Source organism: Xiphias gladius, chromosome 2 (assembly GCF_016859285.1).
Source record: "Xiphias gladius isolate SHS-SW01 ecotype Sanya breed wild chromosome 2, ASM1685928v1, whole genome shotgun sequence".
NCBI classification, from domain to species: Eukaryota; Metazoa; Chordata; class Actinopteri; order Istiophoriformes; family Xiphiidae; genus Xiphias; species Xiphias gladius.
The window spans coordinates 8,937,932-8,963,670 of NC_053401.1; the positions used below are offsets into that span (position 1 = coordinate 8,937,932).

A 25,739-nucleotide genomic window follows, 5' to 3' on the forward strand; every position below is an offset into this window, starting at 1 on the left:
TATTCACACATAGATGGGTTTGGTATATGATACCATGTCTTTCAACCATTAGTTGTTTTTCTGTCATATTCATCTTATTTAAATGTTCTTTGTCATGTATGATGACCCCAATGAAGGTGCAGTAGTCTCATGGATGGATGAATGGACCAAAAGTTCCTTCCCTCCTGGAAAATATATTAGTCTTTACAAATAATTTACACCTGTACTGAGCCTTCAGGGCTCAAAGCATACAAAAACCTGAGGAGAGGGTTGAGAAAATTCCACTATCTCCTGGTGCAGACTTCTTGGTTTCATGGGAATTTCTGTCACTGTCCGTATCTTGAATCAGGACAGGATTTGTCAGATAGCTGAGCTACAAAATGCCCACAAAAATTACAGCTGATTCGAGAAAGTCCTTGAAACAGGTTGATTTATCCTAAAATAGGTTTAGTAATCTCATTCCACGGGCAGATTTTTTTCCCCCCGCGGTTTCGGGAAAAGAAGATTTTAAGACTCAACATGGACATTCTAAGGTTACTTACAGCTGACAATGGTTCTGGGTCTTCAGTGGTGTCCAGCTCCGACAGTGGCTGGCTGGTGAGGTCAAATCTCACTGAACCCTGCTGGGACGACACAAGCACCTTTAACTCTGATAACCCTGTGTTTCTAAAGCGTGGAGATAGTCAGCCAACTGCATCCAAACCTTCTGAAGATGTCAAAAAGCAGCTAAATTCTGGTTTCTAATTTGTATACTGTATATTGAAATGAATTTTTTAAGGTTACCTTTAAAGCTAATGTTGATACAGTGCATGAACCTACCGCGTGTTATTAATAAACTACATGTTTTTCCAAGAGTTTACGTACCGTGTACTCAGTGATGACATTGGAGGTGTGGGTTTCTGTGTTTTCTTTTGTTTTCTTGGCGGTGCCGAGCACATGAAGCAGATCCTCTATTCCATCCTGCAGCAGCCTTTCAATCAAACCCTTCAGCAAAGGCAGCTGACAAAAAAAAAGGTTTTATTAGAAGATCAAACTGGGATGCTATTACAAATTCTGTCAACCTCGTGGTGTAATCAATGTCACGCTCAGAGCTCACCCTTATGCCGTAGGCTTCAAACATTATTTCAATGGCCTAAAGAAGCAGGAAAATATGTTGCTCAGAGACTTAATATTGCAAAATGAGAACATGTATCCCAGTGGAGGAATTACAACATCCTATATTCACCTTCATGTCAATAGATTTTCCAGGAGCTCCGGCATCACCCTTCGAAAACATGAAAGTAAATGCAGTGAAACTACTGTAATTTACATTTCAATATACATAGGCTTTTGAGGGATAGCACAGATCAGCACTACCTTCGCTCCTTTCAGGCCTCTTTCTCCTTTATCACCCTGCAAGAAAAAAAAAGGCAAATGAGCCACAAAACCAATATTCCTTTTTTTTTTTTCCCCACTCTGCTTTAGTATAAACCCCATTACCATCTCACCTTCATTCCTGGTGAACCCTAAACGAAAAGAAACAGAGGAGCAAGACATTGGAACACGCATTTACAATGCATTACATCAAGCTTGCCGTATCTGTTCGCAGATAATGGCACAACACATTGCAGCCCACAGCAAAAGCACTGTAGTCATCACTGAATGATGACTCCGATGCCATGCAGGCAAAATAGGTATTATGCCATGCAAAAGCTGAAATGATGTGCCATTATCCATGAGCTTTGAATATGTAGAAACATGTTGTGTGTAAGAATCAAACTCACAGTAGCTCCTGGAGGACCCATGGGGATTGGAAATGCTTGTCGGATGTCGTCAATGGTGGCGCCCTGTGAACGGATCCGTGTCAAAATCAGTAAAGTTAAACTGCCGGGCAGGTCTAGATGGACATGTTTTTGATGTCTTTTCTGAATCACCACAAAACAGGAATGAGCCAAAGTAATAATAAGTATAGGTGCAACCCTGAATACATCGCTTAATCTACTGTTATCCTTCTAATGGAAAATTGAAATAAGAAACCTGCTTCCCTGTTTATTAAGTAACAGGAAATGCAGGTGATTATTTTTACCTCTGGAGTGACAAGCACTTGCCTACCAGGCAAACCTGGGGGTCCTGGTTCCCCCTTACTACCATCTTTACCCTGTGAAAGAACAAAAACAGTCAGAGTTGCAACCTCAATTTTCTCATGAAGATTTTTTTTTAAAATCTCAAAACCACTTACATTTTCACCTGCTTCTCCCTTGTCCCCCTGGAATTGAGAGAAAAGTTAACATGTGTGTTCACAAATAGCTTAATAAAATGTTTTAGTTTGGTTGCAACAACTTGAATTGCCTTTTTGCCATCATCTCCTTTTGGCCCCCTTTCTCCCTGCAAAAAGACAATACATATTCAATTTCAATACATTTACCTAAAAATAGCTAAAATGTCAATGAAAATCAGAACAGCGATGCAGCTGGTTTCAGACAGAATAGTGCTGTAATTGTTAGATGAAAATGTTCCTCACATCTTTTCCTGACAGGCCCCTCTTCCCATCGATGCCAGCTCTCCCCTAAAAAAAAAAAAAAAAAAATTTCTGAAGATGTTTTTTTCAGACTGATCATTATGGTAGAAAAAAAAAGGCTCATGCTAATTACATGCCTGAAACAACATTTTTTTTGGTTATATTTTGTTAAATTGGCTTGAACGTTGACTCCAGTACTCCAGACTGTCACCATTAGAAACATATAAAGGATGAATAGGTCATGTCTGAGCCACAGGCACCGTGATTAGGAATGATACTCACTGGCGTTCCCGGTAAGCCAGGCATTCCCGCAATTCCAACCCGGCCTTGGTCTCCTTTTTCTCCCTTCTGCTCACATGCACACATAGAAAAACACATTTGGCATTTTTAAACTCTTCACCATAATAAATAGTATCTAGTACAAGCCAATAATTAAATTCAGGCAAAAAAAAGAATCCAGAGATTATTTGAAACAAAGGAATGACATAATTCAAAAAGTCCCACTGTCCATGATTTATCTGACAACAACAAATGAGTTTGGTGTAAACATGGACTGACAATCTACAATATGTAACACTTGATCAGGTTTTTGCAAAATACCTTTATCTTACAAGGAGGGTGGCAGGCGACTAACTTGACTCTAAGAAACTCCTAATAGAACTGCATTACTTTGAGACATTTGTGTTTGTCCAAAGACATTATATGTGACTTTATGTAAAAAATTAGAAAAATGTTTCTTCAGGATGTGAGTATAAAACTAAGAAAACATAAAAGCATCACAACAAAAACATCAAACATCTAAAGTGCATGGGCACATTAAAAAGAAAGAGAAATTAAAGGTCTGAGTTAAAATGCATAAATAGGTATTCAAAGAATGTGACGGCATGGTTGCTTTTCCTTTCATAAATGCAATTGTGTAGGTGAGATAACATATTTTAATTCACATGACTGTTAAACAAGAAGCTGATATGATCTGTCAACTTCAGTCTTTTGATTCAGCAGCTTTGTTTATCATATCTGAACACTTTCCCCCCAGGGGTTGTTCATTAGGTATGAACAGTATAAATGGATACAGTATATTGTTACAAAATAACACTGATGCACTCACCGGACCAGGTTCACCCTTTTGTCCCAGTTCACCCTGTAGTTATTATGACACAAGTTGAGAGTAAGCTCTTAAATTAAAGCACACTGTCATTCACATGGGAAGATTTTAACTATGCACACAAAATTGCATGCAGAAATTTTATAACCTTCACTCCTGGTTTCCCTGGTAAACCATCAAGTCCATCTCTTCCAGAACCACCCTGCAAAGCACACGGGGTTTCAACACATATTCGTCACTTTGGACAGAGGCATCTTGAATTTAAAGTAAATGTAACGTATACATTTTTCAACAATTGTAACTCCCAGTGATATAAACAGCACGAAAATAAACATATTTTAAAAGATATACACATACCAGAGATAGTCCTGGTAATCCTGGTTTACCTTCCAGACCCTGTGGAGAGAGACAAATATTGAGATAATGGGATAAGTCAAAATTCAAGAGATTCATGCAGTTGGAACTCCAGTCAGATCAGTTGAGAGTAGTGAGATTAGAAACAAACCAAATACAAAAATACTAACTGAATACACCTGTAGATCCAACTAGGGCTAACTATCGCCAAGTAACCATTAGTTTCATTACTGATTAATGAAATGCAGATGATTTTCTTTAATAAATGATTAATCATTTGTTTAATCGAATTGTTTATTCTGTGAAATGTCTCCAAATTTCTTATTTTATCTGACCAATAGTCCAAATCCCAAAGATATTCAAATTACTAATTACTTATTTTACATATATATATATATATATATATATATACACACACACAAACACACATACATAAATACACATATATATACACACATATACACACACATATACATGCGCACACACACACACACACACACACACACACATATATATATATATATATATATATATATATATATATATACTACTATATATACTACTCACTCAATATATATACTACTCACTCTTGGTCCAGGCAGACCTGTTTCTCCTGTCAAACCAGGCTGACCAGGTTCTCCTGGTTCACCCTGAAGGAGAGGAGAGGAGAGGAGGGGAGATGAATTTCAATTCTCTATTAAAAAAAGAAGACAATAGAATAAAGCATATTGCATGTTATTCTTCAAGTTACCTTAATCACTCTGGTCAGTACATTGTTGTCTGCAACAATCTGAGGGGGAAAAAAATCCAAAATCAAAAGTTAACCTGTTAATTGACACACAATGTCAGCTGAAACAGACATTAGTTTTCTAAGGTCTTAAGGGAGAGTGTTTTTTTTCTTTTGTTTATGAGCTTTTTTACAAAGAAAACCTCTTTCAAACATGGCTGAACTGATGACAAGCTATCAAAAATGATATTAAAGATCTGTTTACTTGTGGTCCCGGAGGTCCAGGTTTTCCCTTTGTGAGAACGACGGCACGATCAAAGAAGAGCAGAAGATAACACAGTTAAAATCTAGAATGTCACACTGCTAAACACAATCCATATTTGCAACACAAAGGAAAAGTAGTGGGGGCACTAGAGGGTGGCACACACTAAAAGCCAAAATTAATTAGTGAATACATTGAAACAAAAATCATGAAGTCACAGGAGGATAGCAGGTTGTGAAGATGTGACATGGTGACTGACAGAGAAGTATGATCAGGAGGCGGTCAACCAGGAGAATTAATAAACATGCTCATCAATGAGAGAGATGGTGAATACAAACGTACCGGCTCTCCTTTGTCGCCTTTCTTTCCATCAGTACCCTTCAAAAAAAGAAAAAAATCACAACTTTTCTTTAAGTAGTGCAATTTAACCTGAATTATTGCTGTGATTTAGGGTTACATTCATTCTACAAAACATACTGTTTCCCTACACACATTTAGCAGTACGTTTTTTGTTCAAAAACCTGCAGAGAGAGCAAGATGAAATAGATTGTTTAAGTCTATCTCTTTCAGGATGTAGGCTTATTTTAATGTGCAAATTCAAAGAACTTACTGGCAGCCCAGGTTTCCCTGTATCTCCTCTCTCTCCTGGTTCCCCTGGTCGTCCTGGTAACCCCAGCGGACCCTTATCATCCATAAGAATGGAATTAAAAACAGCATATGTGTAGCTTAGCATTAGTGTTTTAACGTAGACACAAAAATAAACATGCAGAATTGAACACTTCGGTGAGCAAATGTGTGTTTAAGTGCTGCAACATGATTGTTGCTCAGCAAGAGTCCTGGCACACGGTGGAGCCTGTAAATTTTGGTTGAACTATAAAATGAGAATGAGACTAACAGCATTATTCAGTGTAATAGTTCTCAAACAGATTGAGACGGGAGATGAGAATGAGAGGGAATCCAAATGCAATATGAACAAAAATAAACCAGAAAACCACAGTGAATCACATGAAAATAGAACTCATATGACTGATGGTATATTGAGTGGTAGTGAACACATCTGTGCATACTGCAGTGATCAAAGCCAAAATCTTTGATCAAACTGACCATCTGGCCCATGCAATATGCATTTTTCCATTTTGTTTCTACAATATTACTCAATTACTATTCTCTTATGTGCCTAGGTGTCCTCTAAATTCTCTCGATGAGGAACTGCTGTTTGCTATGACATGGACGATGACTAGAAAGGTAATTTATCTTATTGTATGCCTTTTAGTCTTGGAAAACAAATAACAAATACCCTGATTCCTCTGTCACCAGGCTCTCCCGGTGGTCCTTGTTCACCCTGCGAAAAACACCACAACTTTGTCACTTATATAGTTAGTATTTAATGCTGGACATGACTTTATCCAGCTTATCCCATGAGCAACATGTTTACATGTTTGAACACTGACCAACTAAATAAACAAAAGCATCAAGTAAACAAGCTGACTCTACCTTAAATCCTTGGTCTCCTTTAGTACCAGGTGAACCCTACAGACAAAGCCAACAGTAATTGTCACCAATACTGTGCAAACATATACAGTATATATCTAAAAAAAAAGGACTAGAATGTGTTCATTTAATATTTACAATAACTTTCATGTAATGGAATCTGCTTAACTTGGCATTTTCCTGGACTTTTATCAGTATATTTTAATTCATTCAATGATCTTTCTTCTGATGTTATGGATTCTAAATAAACCTTTACAAGAATTATATAGCAAATATGAATTGTGCTGTATCAAGCAGGAAAATTGTATCATTTCTGTAGCAACCACTCAGGATTTACTTACATCTTTACCTCTTAATCCTGGTTCTCCTGGATTACCAGGTAACCCAATATTTCCTTTGTCACCTTTAGAGCCATCATGCCCCTGGACAAACAAATTGGCATTGTAACATTAACAACCTCAGTAAAAAATTTTAATAATTGCAATGGAAATTTGTAGCGGACTGTCACTAAAATACACCAATACATCCTTTACATAATAAAATATTTTAATAATATTTTTTTAGGCACTTGGTAGCAGCAGCACAAGCTGTGCGAATGTGTTGGCCATCACTTGTCCATTTACATATTCAGTGGACAAGAATCAATATTAGCATTTCTTTGGAGTGGCATTTGTGGCCACATGATAGATATATATAAATAATTAAATAATTATATAAATACATATAAATAATATATAAGCGTGATATTCACTCTTGTTTTAGCTCTGATTTGGTCTCCACCAACTCCTGAGGGAAATATCTGGCTTTTTGGCTGATAGCTGTTCCACTATGTGCGCCAGCTAGTTGGCGACTTAGTCTGTCTGCTGTTTTTCAGCTGGGCAGGTATTGTATAGTGGAATTTTTATTGCTTTTTATTGCTGAAAACAGCTGCCTGGTGTGACTGGAAAGAGGTTGACGAGAGCAGTGAGCATGGACTAAAACAGAAAAGGTCCACAACCAAAATAATGAGCAGAAAGGATGCGAAAATACTCTGTAGAGTTGAGGGGAACTGCAAAGTCAGATGATAATTTTCTGTGGGTTCCTCACAAGTAGTGACCACTTTCACATTGCACATAGTCATTTAAGACATTGTTAATATAAAAATATTGATGAATATGGATTGTTTCAAGTAAAATAATTAGTTTTCATTACCTTTGGTCCTGGTTTTCCAGACAAACCAACATTTCCCTGTGAATGATAAAACATAAAAATAATAGTAATCAACAGCTGTTCCCTGCTTCAATATTATAACAACCAACTCATTAAAGTGTTAAATGTTTGATTTCACGTTTCAGGTGACTCACCCTCTCGCCATTCTCTCCCTTTGGTCCCTGTTGTCCTGGAATCCCAAAACCAGGACTACCCTACACACATCAAAACAAACAACAGCCATACACTGTCTTACTATATAATTTTCTACATTTAAATGCTATTTGCCCTATTCTTACATTAGTGAATCTGAAATGACTATCTACAAGCATGTTGTACAGGATTTCTCACGTATTAACCTTTTCTCCCTTGTCTCCTCGTTCACCTTTTATTCCCTGGGGGCCCGTGGGGCCGACTGGACCAATGTCTCCCTGACAGACAGAAGATATGCACATACATGCACAAAAGCACAGAAAATCAATCAATGATTCTGGTGACCAGGTCAAATTATCACAACAGTTTCACAACAAAACTCTCTTTACTTTAAATGGTACCCTGTGGACTGAGGTTAAAGAGGTCCCATCCAATGAAGCATTCAGTCCCACTGCAAAGGCTAATGAGAGAAAATCTTAATTGTGTTTGATTGGCAGACCCAGGGGCCTGAGTGGGAGTGTGCAAGAACACCCCAAACAAGTAATTAAGAATGTTTCAACAGAAAAAAACAATGAGAGAATCATTTCCCCCTGGCTGAGTGACTTCTTTTAGCCAATTAAGATAAATACAGGCAAACAACTTAGAAATACATAGGAGGTCGTGACAAAATTTAACAAGGTGACACAGCAGCCTGATTGTGTCACTAGTTGAAATCTTTCTGGGAAAACTTCGGGGAATTTGTGGGAAAACCCCAAATCTGTAGTTGAGCAGCTCAGCAGCCAACAGAGGAAGACTAAGTTTTAATTATACAAATATTTCATGTAATCTCATTGGCTGAGTTAAACCTCAGTAGAAGGCTTCAAAATAAAAAATAAAAAAACAAACGAAAAAAAAAAACCCCAAGCTCATAGCCCACAGGAATTTGCGTCACTATAGATATACTGAAAGGTATCATTTTAACTGCTCAGGTTGTAAAGAGACCTAAAGTATCAGGGGCAAAATTTTGTGCACACCGAGTACAAAAATGTAATTGTTCGTGGCCAAATGAAATCATTTTCTGAATAAATCAACTTTGGGCAAACGCCATCTGCTGATGAAGATCATGTGATATGATTGAAAGCTAAAAGACAGCTATTAAACTGACCGTCAGGGGAGATCGTTTTGTCAACTGGTGTTTCCATTGTAAGGCTTGGATTTTAGTTCAGTTTTAAAAGTTTGTAATCGGCACTAATCATCATTAGATGCTCAGCAGATACTGTAGATACAGGCCCTTTTCAATTTTGGGGGTTCAATTACATTAAAATAGCTAATCTAGGTCACTAAGTATGGAGAGCTTACACTTTTTTCATTTTGTAGCAAGAGTGATAGGACTCATAATATTAGGTTCCTTTTGTTTAAATGCCCTGAAAACCTATTTTCTCAGTCAGCTTCGTACTAGTGATCGGGACCTACATGAACACAACATTTCCTGCAAAAGTTGGAAAGGTTTGATTATTTCACATGATTGATTTCTGTCTTTTTGATATTATGTGTGCTTTTCTCACTAGCTTGAGGTAGATGGGAATAGGGGTGGGTTTGAACATGATGTCCCATATTTTCATGCAACAAATATATTTTAAGAACATTTGAATCAAAATGTGATGAGAGTTTGGTGGTTATTTTTGAAGTTTGAGGGTTAAAGTCCAAATAAATAATAACTTAAGTTATTTTTTCCCCCAAATATATTATAGATAAATAACTAAGATCTGAAACCAAGTTTTCAGGTGCTTTGACCTTTGCCTTTTCTTTTCCCTTTAATTTGCAGCTGAAAATTGTTAGCAAAACAAAATTACACTCAAGAATGTGGATGTGTTATAGCTCAGAGTGTTCATAAATATATAAAATGAACTACAGTGGTGCACACTTCCACACAAAAACTTTTTCCTGGAAAAATAAAAATAAAAAATAAAAAAAAAGCTTTGGTTACTTACCCTGGCACCCTTTTTTCCAGTTGGACCAAGTATCTGTTGTGATAGGAAAAAGAAGACTCAATGCTGAGTACCAAATGTTCCTGTTTATGGAGTTTAAGAATGAAACAGTTTTCTTACACCCTTGGCAGGATCTCCAGGGGCCCCTCTCGGACCCTCGTCTCCTTTTAACCCAATCGGCCCTGTGAGTCCCTGGAAAATTCAAGGTAAATCTAAAAAATTTAATTCGAATTTGTGTATTACAATTTCTGTTATGATTGACAGAGATGATCTATTATGGCCTCTTATGGCCTGTAAGGTATCGTAACTTCTAAAAAACCCTAATACATCAGCCGTCACACTGTGCTATCTCCTGTACACCAGCACTTTATTTGCTGTTATCGTCAAAGCTATACTTTGTGAATTGAAATAATTAAAACTGTAGTACAAAAGACAGGAAGATAGTTCTCCTAATGCATTTTTTTTGTGATAATCTCCTCCAGGAGCTGTCTGAAATTAAAAATCAGCGAAGCAGGAAAAAATGGCCCATTTGCAAAAGATACCCACTGATGGTTGACAATTTGGCTCACGATCGTATGTAATCACAACCATCTTTGATAGAACCTAATCTTGAGAACCCAAAACAAAACAGCTTTCTCATTTGTTCATTTATCAATCTAAATGTCTGTTTGGAGACATTAACAAACAGATATTCAAAAGTGTATCACTGGCTTTTCTAGACAGTTTTCAGAGCTCGTCCCAGGTGGCTAAAACTTGTAAATATATGTATTGCCAACTTAGGCCACATTCTATAAGATGTTATCCTCACTCACTGTGGTTCCTTGTGGTCCTATTGGTCCCATCTCTCCTCGTTCTCCCTAAAAAGGAAAAAAAAAAAAAAAAGTATTTCCTAATTTAACACACATACAGTGTGCATGAACACATTCATATACACACATTATTATTCCAGTGTGACGCCAGTGTCATTTAAACATCTATTAGCCTGAGTCGTGGCTGAATCAGAATGATTCTTTCACTTTTATTAATTATTATTATTATTATAATAATTATTATGAATTATATATTATTTATACTTCAAATATTATTATTTATGAGGAAAATCTTTTCAGACCTAATGATGGAAGAGTGTACATGTGCGTTGGATGAACTCACCTTGTCCCCTTGCTCCCCTTTGAATCCCTTCTTTCCCTGCGGGGACAAATAAATCACTGGCTCCGAATCCTTTCATCACTGACTCTTACACAATATTAACGCCCAGTTAAATAGGTTTCATTTCGTCTCATTATGCTAAAATGGAATTAATTCATATTCATTTGAGGGTATAATACGAGGGAATTCGTTGCTAGCTATTGAACTGGAGATAATGATAAAGTGCACACCCGAGGTCCGATGATTCCTTGGATGCCTTGTTCTCCGCGATCACCCTTAAAAGATGAATTGCATAACATTATTATTCTACTAAAAGTTTTTTTTTTTGATTTAAATAAAACTTCTCACATTCAGTAAACAGACTACTTTATGCTGAAATCAATTTTTGGTACCTTTGGGCCGACTGGTCCTGTTAAGCCAATATTTCCCTGCAAAACAAAATGGTTCAAATGGCGAAACAATTGGTATTTGACACGAATGCATCCATAACAATCATGTTCAATTTCACAAATCTGCCATATAACACAATTATCTTGTTATTCTATTGGTAAAGTGCAGTGCTTAGTTCCTTGTGGAAGCAAAACTGAACTTTGGTTTTTTTACTCTAAATAAAATGATAATCGTCTGTATTTCTGATTGATTTTTCCATTTAAAGTTCATAGTGACGTACCTTCTCTCCTGGCTCTCCAGGAGGACCATGAATACCTTGTATGCCAATTCCTTCTTCACCCTGCGACAAAATGCATTTATTAGGCCAAATACGCACTCTTTTTCTTGTTCAAGTATTTTCAGTAGACATGTCAAGTGCAAAAGTTCGCATTTCTTGATTAGCAACACTTTTACCTTTTGTCCTTTTTGGCCTGGTACTCCTGGCACCCCATCTATGCCAATGGGACCAGGCAAACCTGCGATACCCTACAGTGGTTTGCATATGTGTGTGTGTGTGTGTGTATGTCATGGTTTGTGTATGAGAGACAGCAAGAAAGACATAAAGATGAGAGAAAAACACCTAAAAATATTCAAATGATTTTTTCAGACACCAACTCTGAATAATTTTTTTTTTTGTTTTGCAGTGTGCTTCGTCGCAAGAGATAGTTTTATCAACCAGGCACTTACATCTTTTCCTGGCTCTCCTTTGTCTCCTTTCATGCCCTGCTTCCCACGTAAACCCTTTCAAAAATAATGAAAGCATTATCAGTTATGAAATGAAACAGTGCTTATCATATAATTAAGTAACTGATTCTGTAGTTTTATACAGAAAAATAGGGCTGAAAAGCAAGAAGAAAAAACTTATTAAAGTGAAATTAAAGTGTGACATCTCAGGTCCCCTCACTGTATAGATTATAGTCAATACAGGCAATTAATTCCTTAAAACTAATAAACTGATTTTAAAAAAAGAGGCCTTCATACTTACTTTTGCTCCTGGCTCTCCAGGATCTCCCTACAAAGTACAAACATTAAAAAACAACTCCGTCGGACTATGATTGGTTCTATCAAAACATCTTTAAGCATTTTTTGACAAATCATACTGAATACTGTAAGTTGGCTTGACATTATATGATCTAATATGATGCCATGACACAAATTAAAAAATGATATGCGGGTAAGGCTCAAATGTGTGTATTTCCTTAATAATTACTCGCTACATATTATAAATGTTGAAATTTCACTTTACTGTTTGCAGTGTTCACAGCTTGGACATTGTGTTGCTTTTCTGGTTAGTTTGACTGTTACCTTGACAGATATTCCTGGTAACCCTGGAGGTCCTGACTGGCCAGGCAGGCCTGGAGCACCATTGACCCCTGGTACACCAGGAGGTCCCTGGGGACCCTGTAACGTGCAGTTAATAATGTTTAATTTCTCGAAATGTTCAGAGCTGAAAATCTCCTGATGTTTTTTTTTTTTTTTTTTTTTTTTTAAGCACTCACTGAAGATCCTGGCTCTCCTTTTCGCCCCGGGACGAAATTTGCGTCCATGCCGGGTATAACATATCCAGGCTCTCCCTGTGTTAAAACGTAAAGAAACGTTTTACGGGGATACACAGAAGAGAACATGTGTCTGTTCTTTGCAACTTTGCCATGAACAGAAATCAGTCTACAGGTACATTAAATGCTCAGGTTAGATTACACTTACTCTCTCTCCTCTTTGTCCCTTTGGACCCGGGAGTCCAGGAGGACCCTGCCATGTAAAGAGATGTGAAATGTGATTATTAAACAAATGCATATGAACAATACTCAGAACAATTCAGAATTCTGATAGATCAGTTCACTAAAAGTTTCGGCTGTCTTTTTCAAGTGTCCTCCTCCTCAAATTTAAGTGAATTCTGACATTTATATATCTATTCTTTGCATATGTATTTTCATGGTCCACAAAAGAAAGGCAAAGGAAAAATGGAAACTGGTTCTTAGCAACAAAGGTACTTAGCCACATTCAAAGACATGACATTAGAGTAATATGATCTGTGTTTTTATAAATGTATTTGTCATATTTATCTTACCATGTCACCTGGGATGCCTTGAGAGCCCTGAAAAAAAACAAAAAAAACAAAACGATGTCATTCTCAGAATCAAATATAAATGAAATACACTTTAACCAGATCAGCGTGACGTTTTGCTTTTTCCGAATTTAGTTACCCGCTGGCCGGCAGAACCGGGGGGTCCAGTTCTCCCAGGTCGCCCAGGCAACCCAGGAACACCATCTGTTCCCGGAGGTCCCTGTCAAATTAAAGCATTATGGTCTGACCTGGAAAATAAAATAATAGCCATACACGGCAAAGCCACACTGAGCCACACAGTCACAGCAGGGTTATGAAAGTGGATACAGCAAAAATAAAAACAGTAATTACAGGAGTAATTTGATATGCTGGACCTACAAAGACAGAAATTTTGCGGTAACATTTTCTGTAACTGATTCGAGGGATGAATAACAGTAAACAGGGAGTAGGTCACCTCTTCTCTCACCAGTAATACATTTTCCTGTCAGTAGTTCTTCCATCTGTAAGTCTGAAAACTGGACAGCCAACTATGCACCTCCGCTCTCCTTATCAAATTCAGTGACAAGCTGATGCGTCAAATTTTCCACTCCCAGCATAGTTTGTAGACCTCCATACATCCGTTTACCTGTGAATCTCTCAATACCCAACGTGGAGTGGAGATTTGTGTTTCAGCATGATGCTGATGCTAGAGCCTTAGCTTTATTACATTTATGAATTGCCTTCATTTTATGATATTATATGACAACGGGCAGCTGTTCTGTCAGTAAGTCTAGCATAACTGCATGTTTACCAGGGTTTTTGTAATGGTGATCCCAATGGTTATTGTTTATTTCTTCTGTTTTGATATGTTTGACAGAAGATAAATATCAAAATGTAGTTTAAATAGATGCCACCTTGCTTTTAATGGGGTGAAACGTTATTTGAATGTACAATAAAAAAAAAAGAAAACAGAAATGAACAAATAAGCACCCTTGGTCCATCCCTTGGATTGAATGAATGGAGGGACTTTTAAGAAGACATTTAAAAGTAACCTCAGGTGACTTGCGCAAGCTTTAAAACATAGCAGGACTTAAATTTACCTGCTTTAAACTATAGTTCTATGTGGAGTGAAGGGAATCGCTTGACTGATTTTGAGAAACTGACTTACTGTCTCTCCATCTTGTTTACTTAATTTTTTGTGTGACAAACTGTAGTGTTTTTTAAATGATCATAACTTTATGCCACTTACCTGGCCAGGTCTCTCTTTTAAATTAGTTTTTTATTCACTAACACTAGTTATTCAGGTTCCCACTACAAACATCAGAAACTTGAGAAATTAAGTTGTAAAATTAAATGTAATTTTTTTACATTGGACGTGGACCATAGAAAGTATAAAAAGCTCTTTCATATTTATGCTCATATGCTGCATATTTAAGCTCCATGTCAACATAAATCAATGACAATGTATTACAGTTAAACAGACAGCAAACAGGTAAAGCAATCTCAACAAATGGTGATGATTAATGCTGATGGCAATGCTGATAATGATGTTGTGTAGAACATAATGTGTGTGTGTTTGTGTGCACGTGTTCTTACCCTCTCTCCTTTCTCTCCTTTGGTAGAAGTGAAAGGATTGTACTCTCCATGGCTTTGCCTAAATCTCTAAATATACAAAGCAAACCATTGGTTATTCTCAAAAGTTATTTAAATCAATTTAACAATGCGGGGACAGTGGGGAATGTATGGAAAGGTTCCTCTAACAAACCATTAGCTTATGACTTAATAGATGCCATACTGTAGAAAAGAAAACTGATAAAAAAAATAAAAACAGTAATTACAGGAGTAATTTGATATGCTGGACCTACAAAGACAGAAATTTTGCGGTAACATTTTCTGTAACTGATTCGAGGGATGAATAACAGTAAACAGGGAGTAGGTCACCTCTTCTCTCACCAGTAATACATTTTCCTGTCAGTAGTTCTTCCATCTGTAAGTCTGAAAACTGGACAGCCAACTATGCACCTCCGCTCTCCTTATCAAATTCAGTGACAAGCTGATGCGTCAAATTTTCCACTCCCAGCATAGTTTGTAGACCTCCATACATCCGTTTACCTGTGAATCTCTCAATACCCAACGTGGAGTACAGATCTGTGTTTCAGCATGATGCCGATGCTATAGCCTTAGCTTTATTAAATTTATGAATTGCCTTCATTTTATGATATTATATGACAACGGGCAGCTGTTCTGTCAGTAAGTCTAGCATAACTGCATATTTACCAGGGTTTTTGTAATGGTGATCCCAATGGTTATTGTTTATTTCTTCTGTTTTGATATGTTTGACAGAAGATAAATATCAAAATGTAGTTTAAATAGATGCCACCTTGCTTTTAATGGGGTGAAACGTTATTTGAATGTACAATAAAAAAAAAGAAAACAGAAATGAACAAATAAGCACCCTTGGTCCATCCCTTGGATTGAATGAATGGAGGGACTTTTAAGAAGACATTTAAAAGTAACCTCAGGTGACTTGCGCAAGCTTTAAAACATAGCAGGACTTAATTTTACCTGCTTTAAACTATAGTTCTATGTGGAGTGAAGGGAATCGCTTGACTGATTTTAAGAAACTGACTTACTGTCTCTCCATCTTGTTTACTTTTGGTTAATTTTTTGTGTGAGAAACTGTAGTGTTTTTTAAATGATCATAACTTTATGCCACTTACCTGGCCAGGTCTCTCTTTTAAATTAGTTTTTTATTCACTAACACTAGTTATTCAGGTTCCCACTACAAACATCAGAAACTTGAGAAATTAAGTTGTAAAAGTAATGTAATTTTTTTTTACATTGGACGTGGACCATAGAAAGTATAAAAAGCTCTTTCATATTTTTGCTCATATGCTGCATATTTAAGCTCCATGTCAACATAAATCAATGACAATGTATTACAGTTAAACAGACAGCAGACAGGTAAAGCAATCTCAACAAATGGTGATTATTAATGCTGATGGCAATGCTGATAATGATGTTGTGTAGAACATAATGTGTGTGTGTTTGTGTGCACGTGTTCTTACCCTCTCTCCTTTCTCTCCTTTGGTAGAAGTGAAAGGATTGTACTCTCCATGGCTTTGCCTAAATCTCTAAATATACAAAGCAAACCATTGGTTATTCTAAAAAGTTATTTAAATCAATTTAACAATGCGGGGACAGTATGGAAAGGTTCCTCTAACAAACCATTAGCTTATGACTTAATAGATGCCATACTGTAGAAAAGAAAACTTCATAAAAAAAAAAAAACCACATACCAGACCTCCAAGACCAAAACCATCCCCCTGAAAGAAAGAGTAAGATTGTACAAAATAAACGGTACTGTTTTTAAAAGGAATTTATAAATACGTTTAATCTTTAACGTGTTTCAATTAACTCACCTTTTCCCCTTTCTGGCCCTGGGAAAACAAACGATTAATATGATTAATAGCTGATTATATGTGAGAAGGGGAAGTCATTAATCAAACCACCGGATATGTCAGAGGTTCAGATAAACGTCAGCATCCATCAGTGAAGTTTAAACAAGGATGCAAATAAAGAAAAGACACATTGTGCTGCTTTTGACTGTCTGATTAAAAACAAAAAGCAACAACAATATTTATGTCCGGGATTTTATTTCTGAAGTACAAACCTTCACACACTGGGAGGAACACGGACCCTGCGGCTTAAGAAGCTCCTCTGGGTCTTCAGTCGGCGTGTCCAACTGAGCAAGCTGAAAATGGGAATGAGGAAAAAGGCATGTACTATGGACGGGTCAACTAATGTAATACAGACTACAGTAGCACTGCTAGTGTAGGTGCATTGACTTTACATGACACAATCTGATTACAGTTCAATCACCTAAAACCTGCTGGGGTTGTTTTATATTGCTTGCAAGAATATAAGGTTCTTGTTACAAATGTCTTCTTAACATGTCTGATTGAACCATAATATCTCAATGAAATAGGAAAGAAAGGAAATAATGAGACAGACAATAGTTTTGCTTTGATTTGTATTACCTCATCATGTTGTTTGAACTCGGAGCGGAGTTCCTCACTACAGATGCTATTGATAAACTCTCTCTCTATGGAAGGAAAGTCGTCGAAGGTCGGTGAGTAGAAGATATTCTTGTAGCTGGTGGGAGCTGCTATTTTATTCAACTCATCTGTGTCCGCATTAGAAACTCCAACTGCCAGGACGCTGACGCCTATAGAGAGAGAGAGTCGGAACATGATCATCCAGACCGAACATGAATGGTAAACGATAAACGATGTACGATATCGCTCTGCTATATCCACTCAGAAAAATGTTAGGTACAGTAAAAGTCATCATTAGCAAAACTAAAATGAGGCTTTACATAACTTTGACTGACCTAGAGCACGTGCAATTCTGGAGGGTGGCAACACATTATCTTGGGCCCTGCCATCTGTAATCAGAACCAGAACATGGGCCACTTCCTGCCTCATCCCCAGAGACTCCTGGAACAGTTCCTGCAGAACATAGCTGATGCCTTTTGCTGGGGACATACAAATATAAGAACTTTAACAATTGTTTGATTATTCAGTTAGGCTATCAACTATTTTAATAACAGGTTATTTGTTTCAGTAATTTTTCCTTCAAAAATACCAAACATGCTCTGGATGCAGCTTCTCTAACGTGGGGACTTGCTGCTTTCCTCTGTTTTGTATCATTGTAAACTGAGTATTTGTGGGTTTTGGACTGTTGGTAACAAGACATTTGAAGACATCACTCTGGTCTCTGGATTTTGGAAATTATGATTTCAAATTTCCACATTTTTTTTTTACATTTTATATATAAGCAATCAATCAATTTATCAAGAAAGTAATCAGCAGTCTAACTGATAATGTGGGTAATTGCAGCCCTATACAAAACAAAAGTTTTATTCTGTTATACATTGGCAGACTATATTGACTTGTTTAAACAGCAAAATATTATTTTTTGTGTCACTAAATGGGATTTTTTTTTTTTTTTTTTTACAGCAAAGTCCTGTGTGGGCTCCCAATTTTAAACAAGTTCAACTAAATGTGGTCCTTTCCTCTGAAGTTTATCCTGTTAATTGCTGATATCCATACATTTCTATGATCTATATTGAAATTAAGTGATTACATTTAACTTGGTACTTCTATTTGTGCAGTTTTTTTTACACATGTCCTGCAGAGGAGACATTTTCTCCTCCAAACTAGCTGCGTCAGCAGCCACTATTGAAGCATCTACAGAACATCATGAGAAAAAAAAAAAATATATATATATATATATATATATTATATATATATATATATATATATATATATTATATATATATATATATATATATATATATATATATATATGTGTGTGTGTGTGTGTGTGTGTGTGTGTGTGTGTGTGTGTGTGTGTGTGTGTGTGTGTGAGTGTATTTTTCTGCCCGCCAGTATGACAGTTGTTACGGGCTGTGACATCAATAGTAGGACCTAATTACGATTATAGGAATTATCTGCCATCTGATGACAGCTGGGGAAGCAGAAGCAAAGCAGTGTCCCCTTTTTTGTGAGCGTCACTAACCTGTTTTGGTGTTGCCCCCTCCATAACGTAGCGCTCGGAGCGCCCTTAGCACAGAGTTTCTGTCTTTGAAGTCACTCAGACGGAATTCAATTCGAGGCTCATCACTGTAATGAACCACAGCTATCTGAGAGAAAAGGGATGGAAAAAAGACACATCATCATAAAATCATCATCACGGCTATTCCAGTGATTTAAAGTTGAATGTGATGAAACTTAAAGCTGTAATTTTTTTTTTTTTTTCAAATACATCCTTCTTAAACCTGCTGTACACGATGAAATGCATTTTGCTAATTACTAAGCTGCCACTTATTATTTAGCCTCGTCCAAGCTGTGTCGCATTGTGCTTTGTTTTTCCTTTCTGCCAGTGTTTGAGTGAAACTATGCCCCTTTGGTGAAAGAAATGCACATTACGTTCCTGCTAATGGAACTAGTCTGCCCAGTAGACTCACTGTGGCAGTTTGCTACCTTGCAGGCATCTATTATCTTTTAAAATCAATGTAATCCGTTCCAATTTGTAATTGTCCTGCCACTCTAAACGAACTAAAGAAACCTAAGTATATACCTCAAGCAATATCTTCACCACAATATTAAGCTGGTATGAGAGAATACAAAGAGGGTTTTTACTAAGAGACTAACCTGTGTGCCCTGAGGACCAATGACAGGGAAGTAAGTGGCCACCCGGAACATGAAGTCTTTCATCTTGATAAAGTTATTAGCGCCAATGCTGGAGGACTCATCCACTAAGAATACTATGTCTGCTTTGGTCTTACCACACACTGTCAAAACACAAAAACACATGAAAGATTTAATACAAACCTTAAACACACATATTCACCACTTAATTGGCATAATAAGGCAAAGCTCTGCTTGATCGTATAAATCACTGTAGATTATAAAATAATATCTTATAAATCAAAAGCCAGCTGAAATACCTGGTCGTGGTGGAGCCGTTGTCTCTGCACTGGATGTAGTTAATCGAAGGGAGGTGACGGCTGCTGCTTTGGCTTCAGTGACACTTGGCTGACCTGGAGGCTTCTTGTGTGTTATGGCTTTAATTGGTTGCACGGCAATGGGGTGCCGGGTGGTCCTGGTGGTTGCGTGAGCGATGGTAGCATTGGGGATGGAGGCAGTCTGTGAGGCAGTCGTGATATGAGGGGAATGGGGGGCCACTGTGGCTGGCACAGACTGGACGTTTACCACCGGAGGACCCGGTCCCACTGAGATGCACAGAGCCATAACATAACTGATTAGAAAACCTAAATACAGTTCTAAAGGTCTCTGAAGGGAAACAGAGTCATTGATGTAGCAATAAATACGATATATGACAAGAGAAAAAAAAAAAAGGATTCAAAGTAGTAAATCCACACTGAATTGCACAGGATAGAAAAGTTCTGCGGCACTTCACCCTGGGGGTTTAAAACTTGGAAGCTTGGTGAACCTTATTGGGTTGCACCAGCTTTTCGTAGCCTACATAACTAAGTTTGCGTGTAAGGTCTTCCCTTACTTCTTGGCAACTACCAGGTAGTTTCGAATGAGTGATTTACTAAATAAGGTTGCACCATTAAAAGTTGGAAAGGAATGTGTAATCTAGTAAAGCTAATAATAAGAGTATAAGGGCTCAGGGATGTATTGAACTTAACTTCCAATCCTTTTATATATGCATACACAGAGAAATATAGGCATTTTCATGCAGTCTGAATGAGAGAAAAATTTCAGATTACGCTAAACTAGCTGCCACTGTTATTAGTAATTTAGCGTAATGTTATCAGCATAACATTTGGTAATTTATGGTAAATTGTCCTATTTTGGTGAAATGTAATTTAAAGGTTTTCCAGTTTTCATCATTAATAAATGGCATTTTGAGTTAGTGCCAGGTAACATATCCTGACCATATTTAATATTAACATCACCTGTTATTTACTGGCTAAAAGGGTTTATATATTACCAAGCTAATGTTAGTTTTGTCAACTTGTTAATCAGCCGTGAAACAGCTTCACATCTGGCAGTAAATATATTTTAATTATATGTATATCCTGTACCATCAGTAAGTACATTGTAGCTCATGAACTGAGATTCATAGATATTTCAGAGATCTAATCAAAGAATTAAAGTAATGTCTTACATATTCTTTGATACACAGTGCTTATAGGCCCCTCCACTTCTCCATACAAAGGTCTAATAGTGAAAATATACGTTCTGCCATACAGGAGATCACTGATCTTATAGGAGGAGAAACCAGGACCGAGGGTCTCTGTTTTGGTCTCCAACACTGAAAAGAAACACAAAGAAGAACTTATTGTTGTAGAGAAATATTAAACAGGAAAACATGCCTCACTATTACAATACACTTTAGTCTAAAGCATCAAATGGAAGCAGTGATTTTCAAATCAGCAGAGAAAACAAGGCGCCTTCACACCATGATGCGTGATAAAAATGATCACATAAAAGACCATACTGTGTTGAGTTATGGCTCACTGTGAATGGATCAAATAATTATGATATGTCCGGACGTTTATGAAGAAATGTCATGTATTAACATGGTTTGGGCTTTCTGTGTGCTGTATCTTAGAGCGGACACATAATAACCACTGCAACAAGTTATTTTATCTATCTAACACTCAGCCATTTTTACTGAAATTACAGATATTACCCAGTAAAGGAAATGTGAGCTTGTAAAAACCCTGCATGTGTCATCAAACATGAATATTAGTTTTGTGAATGTTTTTCTTAAACTTTCCCTTTTCAACAGACATGCTTATGTTGATACTCTATAGACATTGCAATAAAATGTGTCATGCTACTTCCACTGGGGGGCCCATTACAGTTATAATGCACTTGGAATTTATTCATATAAATACTGATTTATAAAACCAAGGCCACTTTAAACAAAACAGCGCTCATGACAGGGTTCAATACACAACGCAAGAAAATTTACACAGTATGGGAAATGAACTCTTTGGGTTAACTATTTGACTGAAAATTGCATGAATGTCATGCTGAATTAGGGGTGAAACCTCTGACCTGAGATGTGCCTCCAGGAGAGAAGGTAGCCAGAGACGCCTGCCACTCGTGTCCAGTTTAGAACAGTGCTGCTGCCTGTAGTGTTCAGAGCAGCGAAGCCGTTCACTTTTGGAAGATCCACTGGAAGACACACACATTAAAAAACACGTGAATAATGAAACAAACTAACAAAAAAACAAGTCAAGGGGCCATAATTGATGGAATTACTCAGTCACACTGTGTTGAAGAACATAGAAAAAAAATCAAGATTATTACTTTTGCTGAATATACTGTCCTATACTATTATTAATCAATAGTTTAAGACAAACATGGACACTATGGATGCACCGTTCCATAATGATACCGAGGAGAAAAATGTTCCTAATGTGGGTCCTTTGCATTTGACTGCTGCCCAATCCAATTAATGAGGTCAGTACGGCCCCTGATATCAATCATTATCTTCTCAACAGAAACATGGGGAAGATAATGAAATCTGATGGAGAAGAGATAAAAGTGAAGATATCATTGGAGAAAAGTGTTCATACTGAATTCTAAAACTAAACTGTAAAGTTTTCTTTTGACTTCCTTCCCTTTACAGAAGCTCTGGATCTGCCTGCTCAAGGTTACTTCAGCAGAGTGAACACCGTGGACGGCTTATAGCAGAGTGATTGAAATTGGGCTCAGTGTTGACTATATATGTAAACAGTTGTTTACAGGATGGTGAACTTTAACAAATGATATGTTTGAGGTGGCAAACGCTCATTACTTCAAAAGAAGAGTTATCAGTAAGATTTAAAGTAGTATGGACACATTTGTAAATACTAGTTTATGTAACATTTAACTCTATGAATATTTCCCTGAGACCTCTGACTGAGAACATGTCTCATACTGCTCCTCACTGTTTGGGGCAGGCAGGACTCACAGGTGCGCGCAGTGACCAGAACCGGGCTTCCCTCCTGCCGGCCACCACAGAGGACACCTGGATCTTATACGGTGAGCTCTCCTGCAGGTTGTGGATGGTGAAGGTGGTGGAGGCGGCGGATAACACGTGGGACTTCTCATCACCCCCTGGAGCGGGGAATAATAAAATCCAGCATGTAGCGATAATGAGAGTGTGAAAGAACGCTGTTGTGCCCACGTTTACGGTTGAAACTCTCACACAATGAGCCACAAGAGTCTAAACCGTAATTTTTTTAAGAGCTAAGGGTACGTTCCCATTATGCAAAACAAGTTGCTGTAGTGAATAATGATGCAAATAGCCACGGAATGTTTAATATGTTTAGTCGGAAAAATATATATTATGTTATTGGCCAGAGATGTATTTGTTGAAGTGGAGCTTAATCAAGTCACTACTTAGGAACATTTTGGTAACATTTAAATGGTTTAAATGGTTTTAGTAGGTTTTAGCTTTTAATGCAACCAATCAAAACCAAGTGTGGGAACAGTACATTTTGCAGTAAACTTTTCTTTACCTGTTCATTAGTCAAAAAATAAGTACACAGTACATGCATGTGTTTACATACATGCATGCAAGTATGTGAGTATCGGGGTGTGAGCACACATGATTAACTGTATACAGTAAGTGGTCCCTTACCCAGGAAGGGGATCCAGGATATTTTGTACCCAGACGCCCCTGGTGTTTTCCTCCAGGACAGGGTGAAGGAGTTGACTCCAATGTCCACAACCTTCACCCCCCTCACAGCCTGGATTGGCTCTGGGTCTGAGACAGCAGCTGAAAAAACACCATATGACCTTTCAGTTGATATAATTTTCACCCTGGTTTAATTTTAAACCCTATGATATGTCAGTTCAAATCAAAAAGAGCCTATTCAAAATCCCTGAGCCGGATAAGCTGGTGTGGCTTTATTCACACACCCTACCATTTGTCAGTGTAATAAACTTGGCACAAACACACTAACTTTGACAGTGATAGTGATAAAATGATAGCAGCACTGCTGGCTTAGAGTCTGTGACACATACTACAAGTGACAGCGACAGGAACTGTGGTTAAAATGGGAAGACCAAAATACACGACTTGTCAGTCAAACAAAGACACCACAAGGGTGTCGTTGCATGGGATGAAGAGCCTCACTGTCCCTACCCATTCAATTGCAATGCGTGCACAGCTGCGGAGAACTATTTAAATCTAAAGATGAATCACGGTAAATTAAAGTAAACTGTGAGACCTCACTTCTGTTCTGTACCTGTGAGCTGAGATAAGGAGATTTCTGGTCCCTCGGAGTTGCCGTATACTGCACGGATGGCGATTGTGTAGGTGGACTGTGGGTTGAGGTCTTCGATACGGTGGAAGAGAACACTGTGGTCCAGGTAACGGGACAGGGGGCTGCTATCATCTGCAGGCATGCAGGTGCACAGACACATACATACACATAATTAATATTTCATACAGTATGCAAACAGTGATGAAACGGTTTTAAAGGGGCTGAGATGTTGTGCAATTGTAGACCAATTAAAACATACAGGCCTTGCACAAGGCTGGAGCAGAAGAAAAACAAGCTGAAATACATTACCTGTGTTCCAAGAGAGCTTGTACTCAGTGGCTCCTACAATGGGACTCCACTCCACATCTATGGAGGTACTGGTGTAGGATGTCACCTTGAAGTTGGACACATAGCCCAAAGGAGCTGAGAAGGGGAAGGAAGAAATAGCAACAGCCTGTAGTTGGTTTTGTGAATACATCGTTTATTACATCAACTACTCTATGCCATAGCGAGATTGATAGCGGATGAAAATCTGATTGGCATGACTAGAGATACACATACCCACACACATTTTACAAAACGTGTAAATACTTAATCTACATGTTTACTTTGGAAGAATGATTATTTTCTTCCTTTCTAACCTAGCCCCTTCCTTTGAGCAGAGTTTTGATTTACACTCATACAATTACATCTTGTCCTGTTAGCTGCACAGTATAACTCAGCATAATTAGTGTTTATTGTGTTGTCTGTGGCTGTGGTTAAGGTCTTAAATATCTTTTCCTCCTAACCCATTTTTGAACTGACCTCCTGGGACTTTTAATACAAATGATCTTAATTCAATTGAAATTTTATGAATGGAAAGGGTGCAGTATTTTCTACTCTTAGAGTTTTGTGCCACGGAAGTGAGGGAAAAACAGGCCGAGTCAAAATTTCAAAAAACTTCAAACTTTTGTTGTGAAGTCTTCAACTTGCAGCCCTGCTGACTCAGGCTCGCTGACACGTACTACAAGTGACAACAACAGGGATGGTGGTTAAAATGGGCAGATGACTTTTCAGTCAAAACAAACACACCACAGAAGTGTGAAACACTACAACTTCACCGTTACATCATATTATGTCTTGACTTGGCATCATACTTGCTGGATGAATGACATTGCTCTATGCAAGAAAGAACAAGAAAACACAGCATATTTTGCCAATTGTGGAATTTCAATCTGATCTGAAACTGAAACTCACCGATACCTCTGGTGGGTAGGAGATATACTGAACACTGGTACTCACAAGTTCTGAAGGTAGCGGTGATGCCAGGCCCCACCATGGATCCGAACAGCACGTAGAGAGTCAGGACATACTCCGTGTCATGGGCCACATTCTTCAGCTGGTGCTCTGTGGTGCTGCTATTCAGAGCCAGCTGCCTGGGACGGTCCCGACCAACAAATTCTGAAAACACTATTAACATTAATAGCAGTAATGGGGGGGGTCCTATAGACAACAGTCCTATAGACTCTCTCTGCAAGGCAATTGAAAAAATAAATGATTTGTGCCTGAGTTTTCACTGGCAAAATTCAGACAAAACTGAGACAACTGTCC

The 25,739-nt window shown here is 37.7% G+C and overlaps 1 protein-coding gene across 1 annotated transcript in view; it reads right to left on the reverse strand.

Annotated features, from left to right (window-relative positions):
* col7a1l (collagen type VII alpha 1-like) overlaps positions 1-25,739 on the reverse strand; it is a 59,766-nt gene that overhangs the window by 22,168 nt on the left and 11,859 nt on the right. The window contains 58 exon segments of the mRNA XM_040152850.1: positions 522-599; positions 844-978; positions 1,076-1,111; positions 1,205-1,243; positions 1,336-1,371; positions 1,467-1,484; positions 1,743-1,805; positions 2,045-2,116; positions 2,198-2,224; positions 2,308-2,343; positions 2,480-2,524; positions 2,759-2,824; positions 3,585-3,617; positions 3,730-3,783; positions 3,939-3,977; positions 4,523-4,585; positions 4,687-4,725; positions 4,928-4,954; positions 5,267-5,302; positions 5,535-5,606; positions 6,222-6,266; positions 6,419-6,454; positions 6,757-6,837; positions 7,607-7,642; positions 7,759-7,818; positions 7,963-8,034; positions 9,727-9,759; positions 9,844-9,915; positions 10,536-10,580; positions 10,876-10,911; positions 11,103-11,147; positions 11,265-11,300; positions 11,543-11,602; positions 11,716-11,787; positions 11,989-12,042; positions 12,287-12,313; positions 12,607-12,702; positions 12,801-12,875; positions 13,006-13,050; positions 13,370-13,396; positions 13,506-13,586; positions 16,414-16,479; positions 16,645-16,671; positions 16,768-16,785; positions 17,019-17,099; positions 17,386-17,573; positions 17,739-17,882; positions 18,929-19,052; positions 19,564-19,703; positions 19,860-20,144; positions 21,050-21,196; positions 21,949-22,068; positions 22,850-22,885; positions 22,888-22,995; positions 23,522-23,659; positions 24,132-24,281; positions 24,459-24,572; positions 25,431-25,589. Coding sequence (XP_040008784.1) covers positions 522-599; positions 844-978; positions 1,076-1,111; positions 1,205-1,243; positions 1,336-1,371; positions 1,467-1,484; positions 1,743-1,805; positions 2,045-2,116; positions 2,198-2,224; positions 2,308-2,343; positions 2,480-2,524; positions 2,759-2,824; positions 3,585-3,617; positions 3,730-3,783; positions 3,939-3,977; positions 4,523-4,585; positions 4,687-4,725; positions 4,928-4,954; positions 5,267-5,302; positions 5,535-5,606; positions 6,222-6,266; positions 6,419-6,454; positions 6,757-6,837; positions 7,607-7,642; positions 7,759-7,818; positions 7,963-8,034; positions 9,727-9,759; positions 9,844-9,915; positions 10,536-10,580; positions 10,876-10,911; positions 11,103-11,147; positions 11,265-11,300; positions 11,543-11,602; positions 11,716-11,787; positions 11,989-12,042; positions 12,287-12,313; positions 12,607-12,702; positions 12,801-12,875; positions 13,006-13,050; positions 13,370-13,396; positions 13,506-13,586; positions 16,414-16,479; positions 16,645-16,671; positions 16,768-16,785; positions 17,019-17,099; positions 17,386-17,573; positions 17,739-17,882; positions 18,929-19,052; positions 19,564-19,703; positions 19,860-20,144; positions 21,050-21,196; positions 21,949-22,068; positions 22,850-22,885; positions 22,888-22,995; positions 23,522-23,659; positions 24,132-24,281; positions 24,459-24,572; positions 25,431-25,589 — 4,193 coding nt within the window.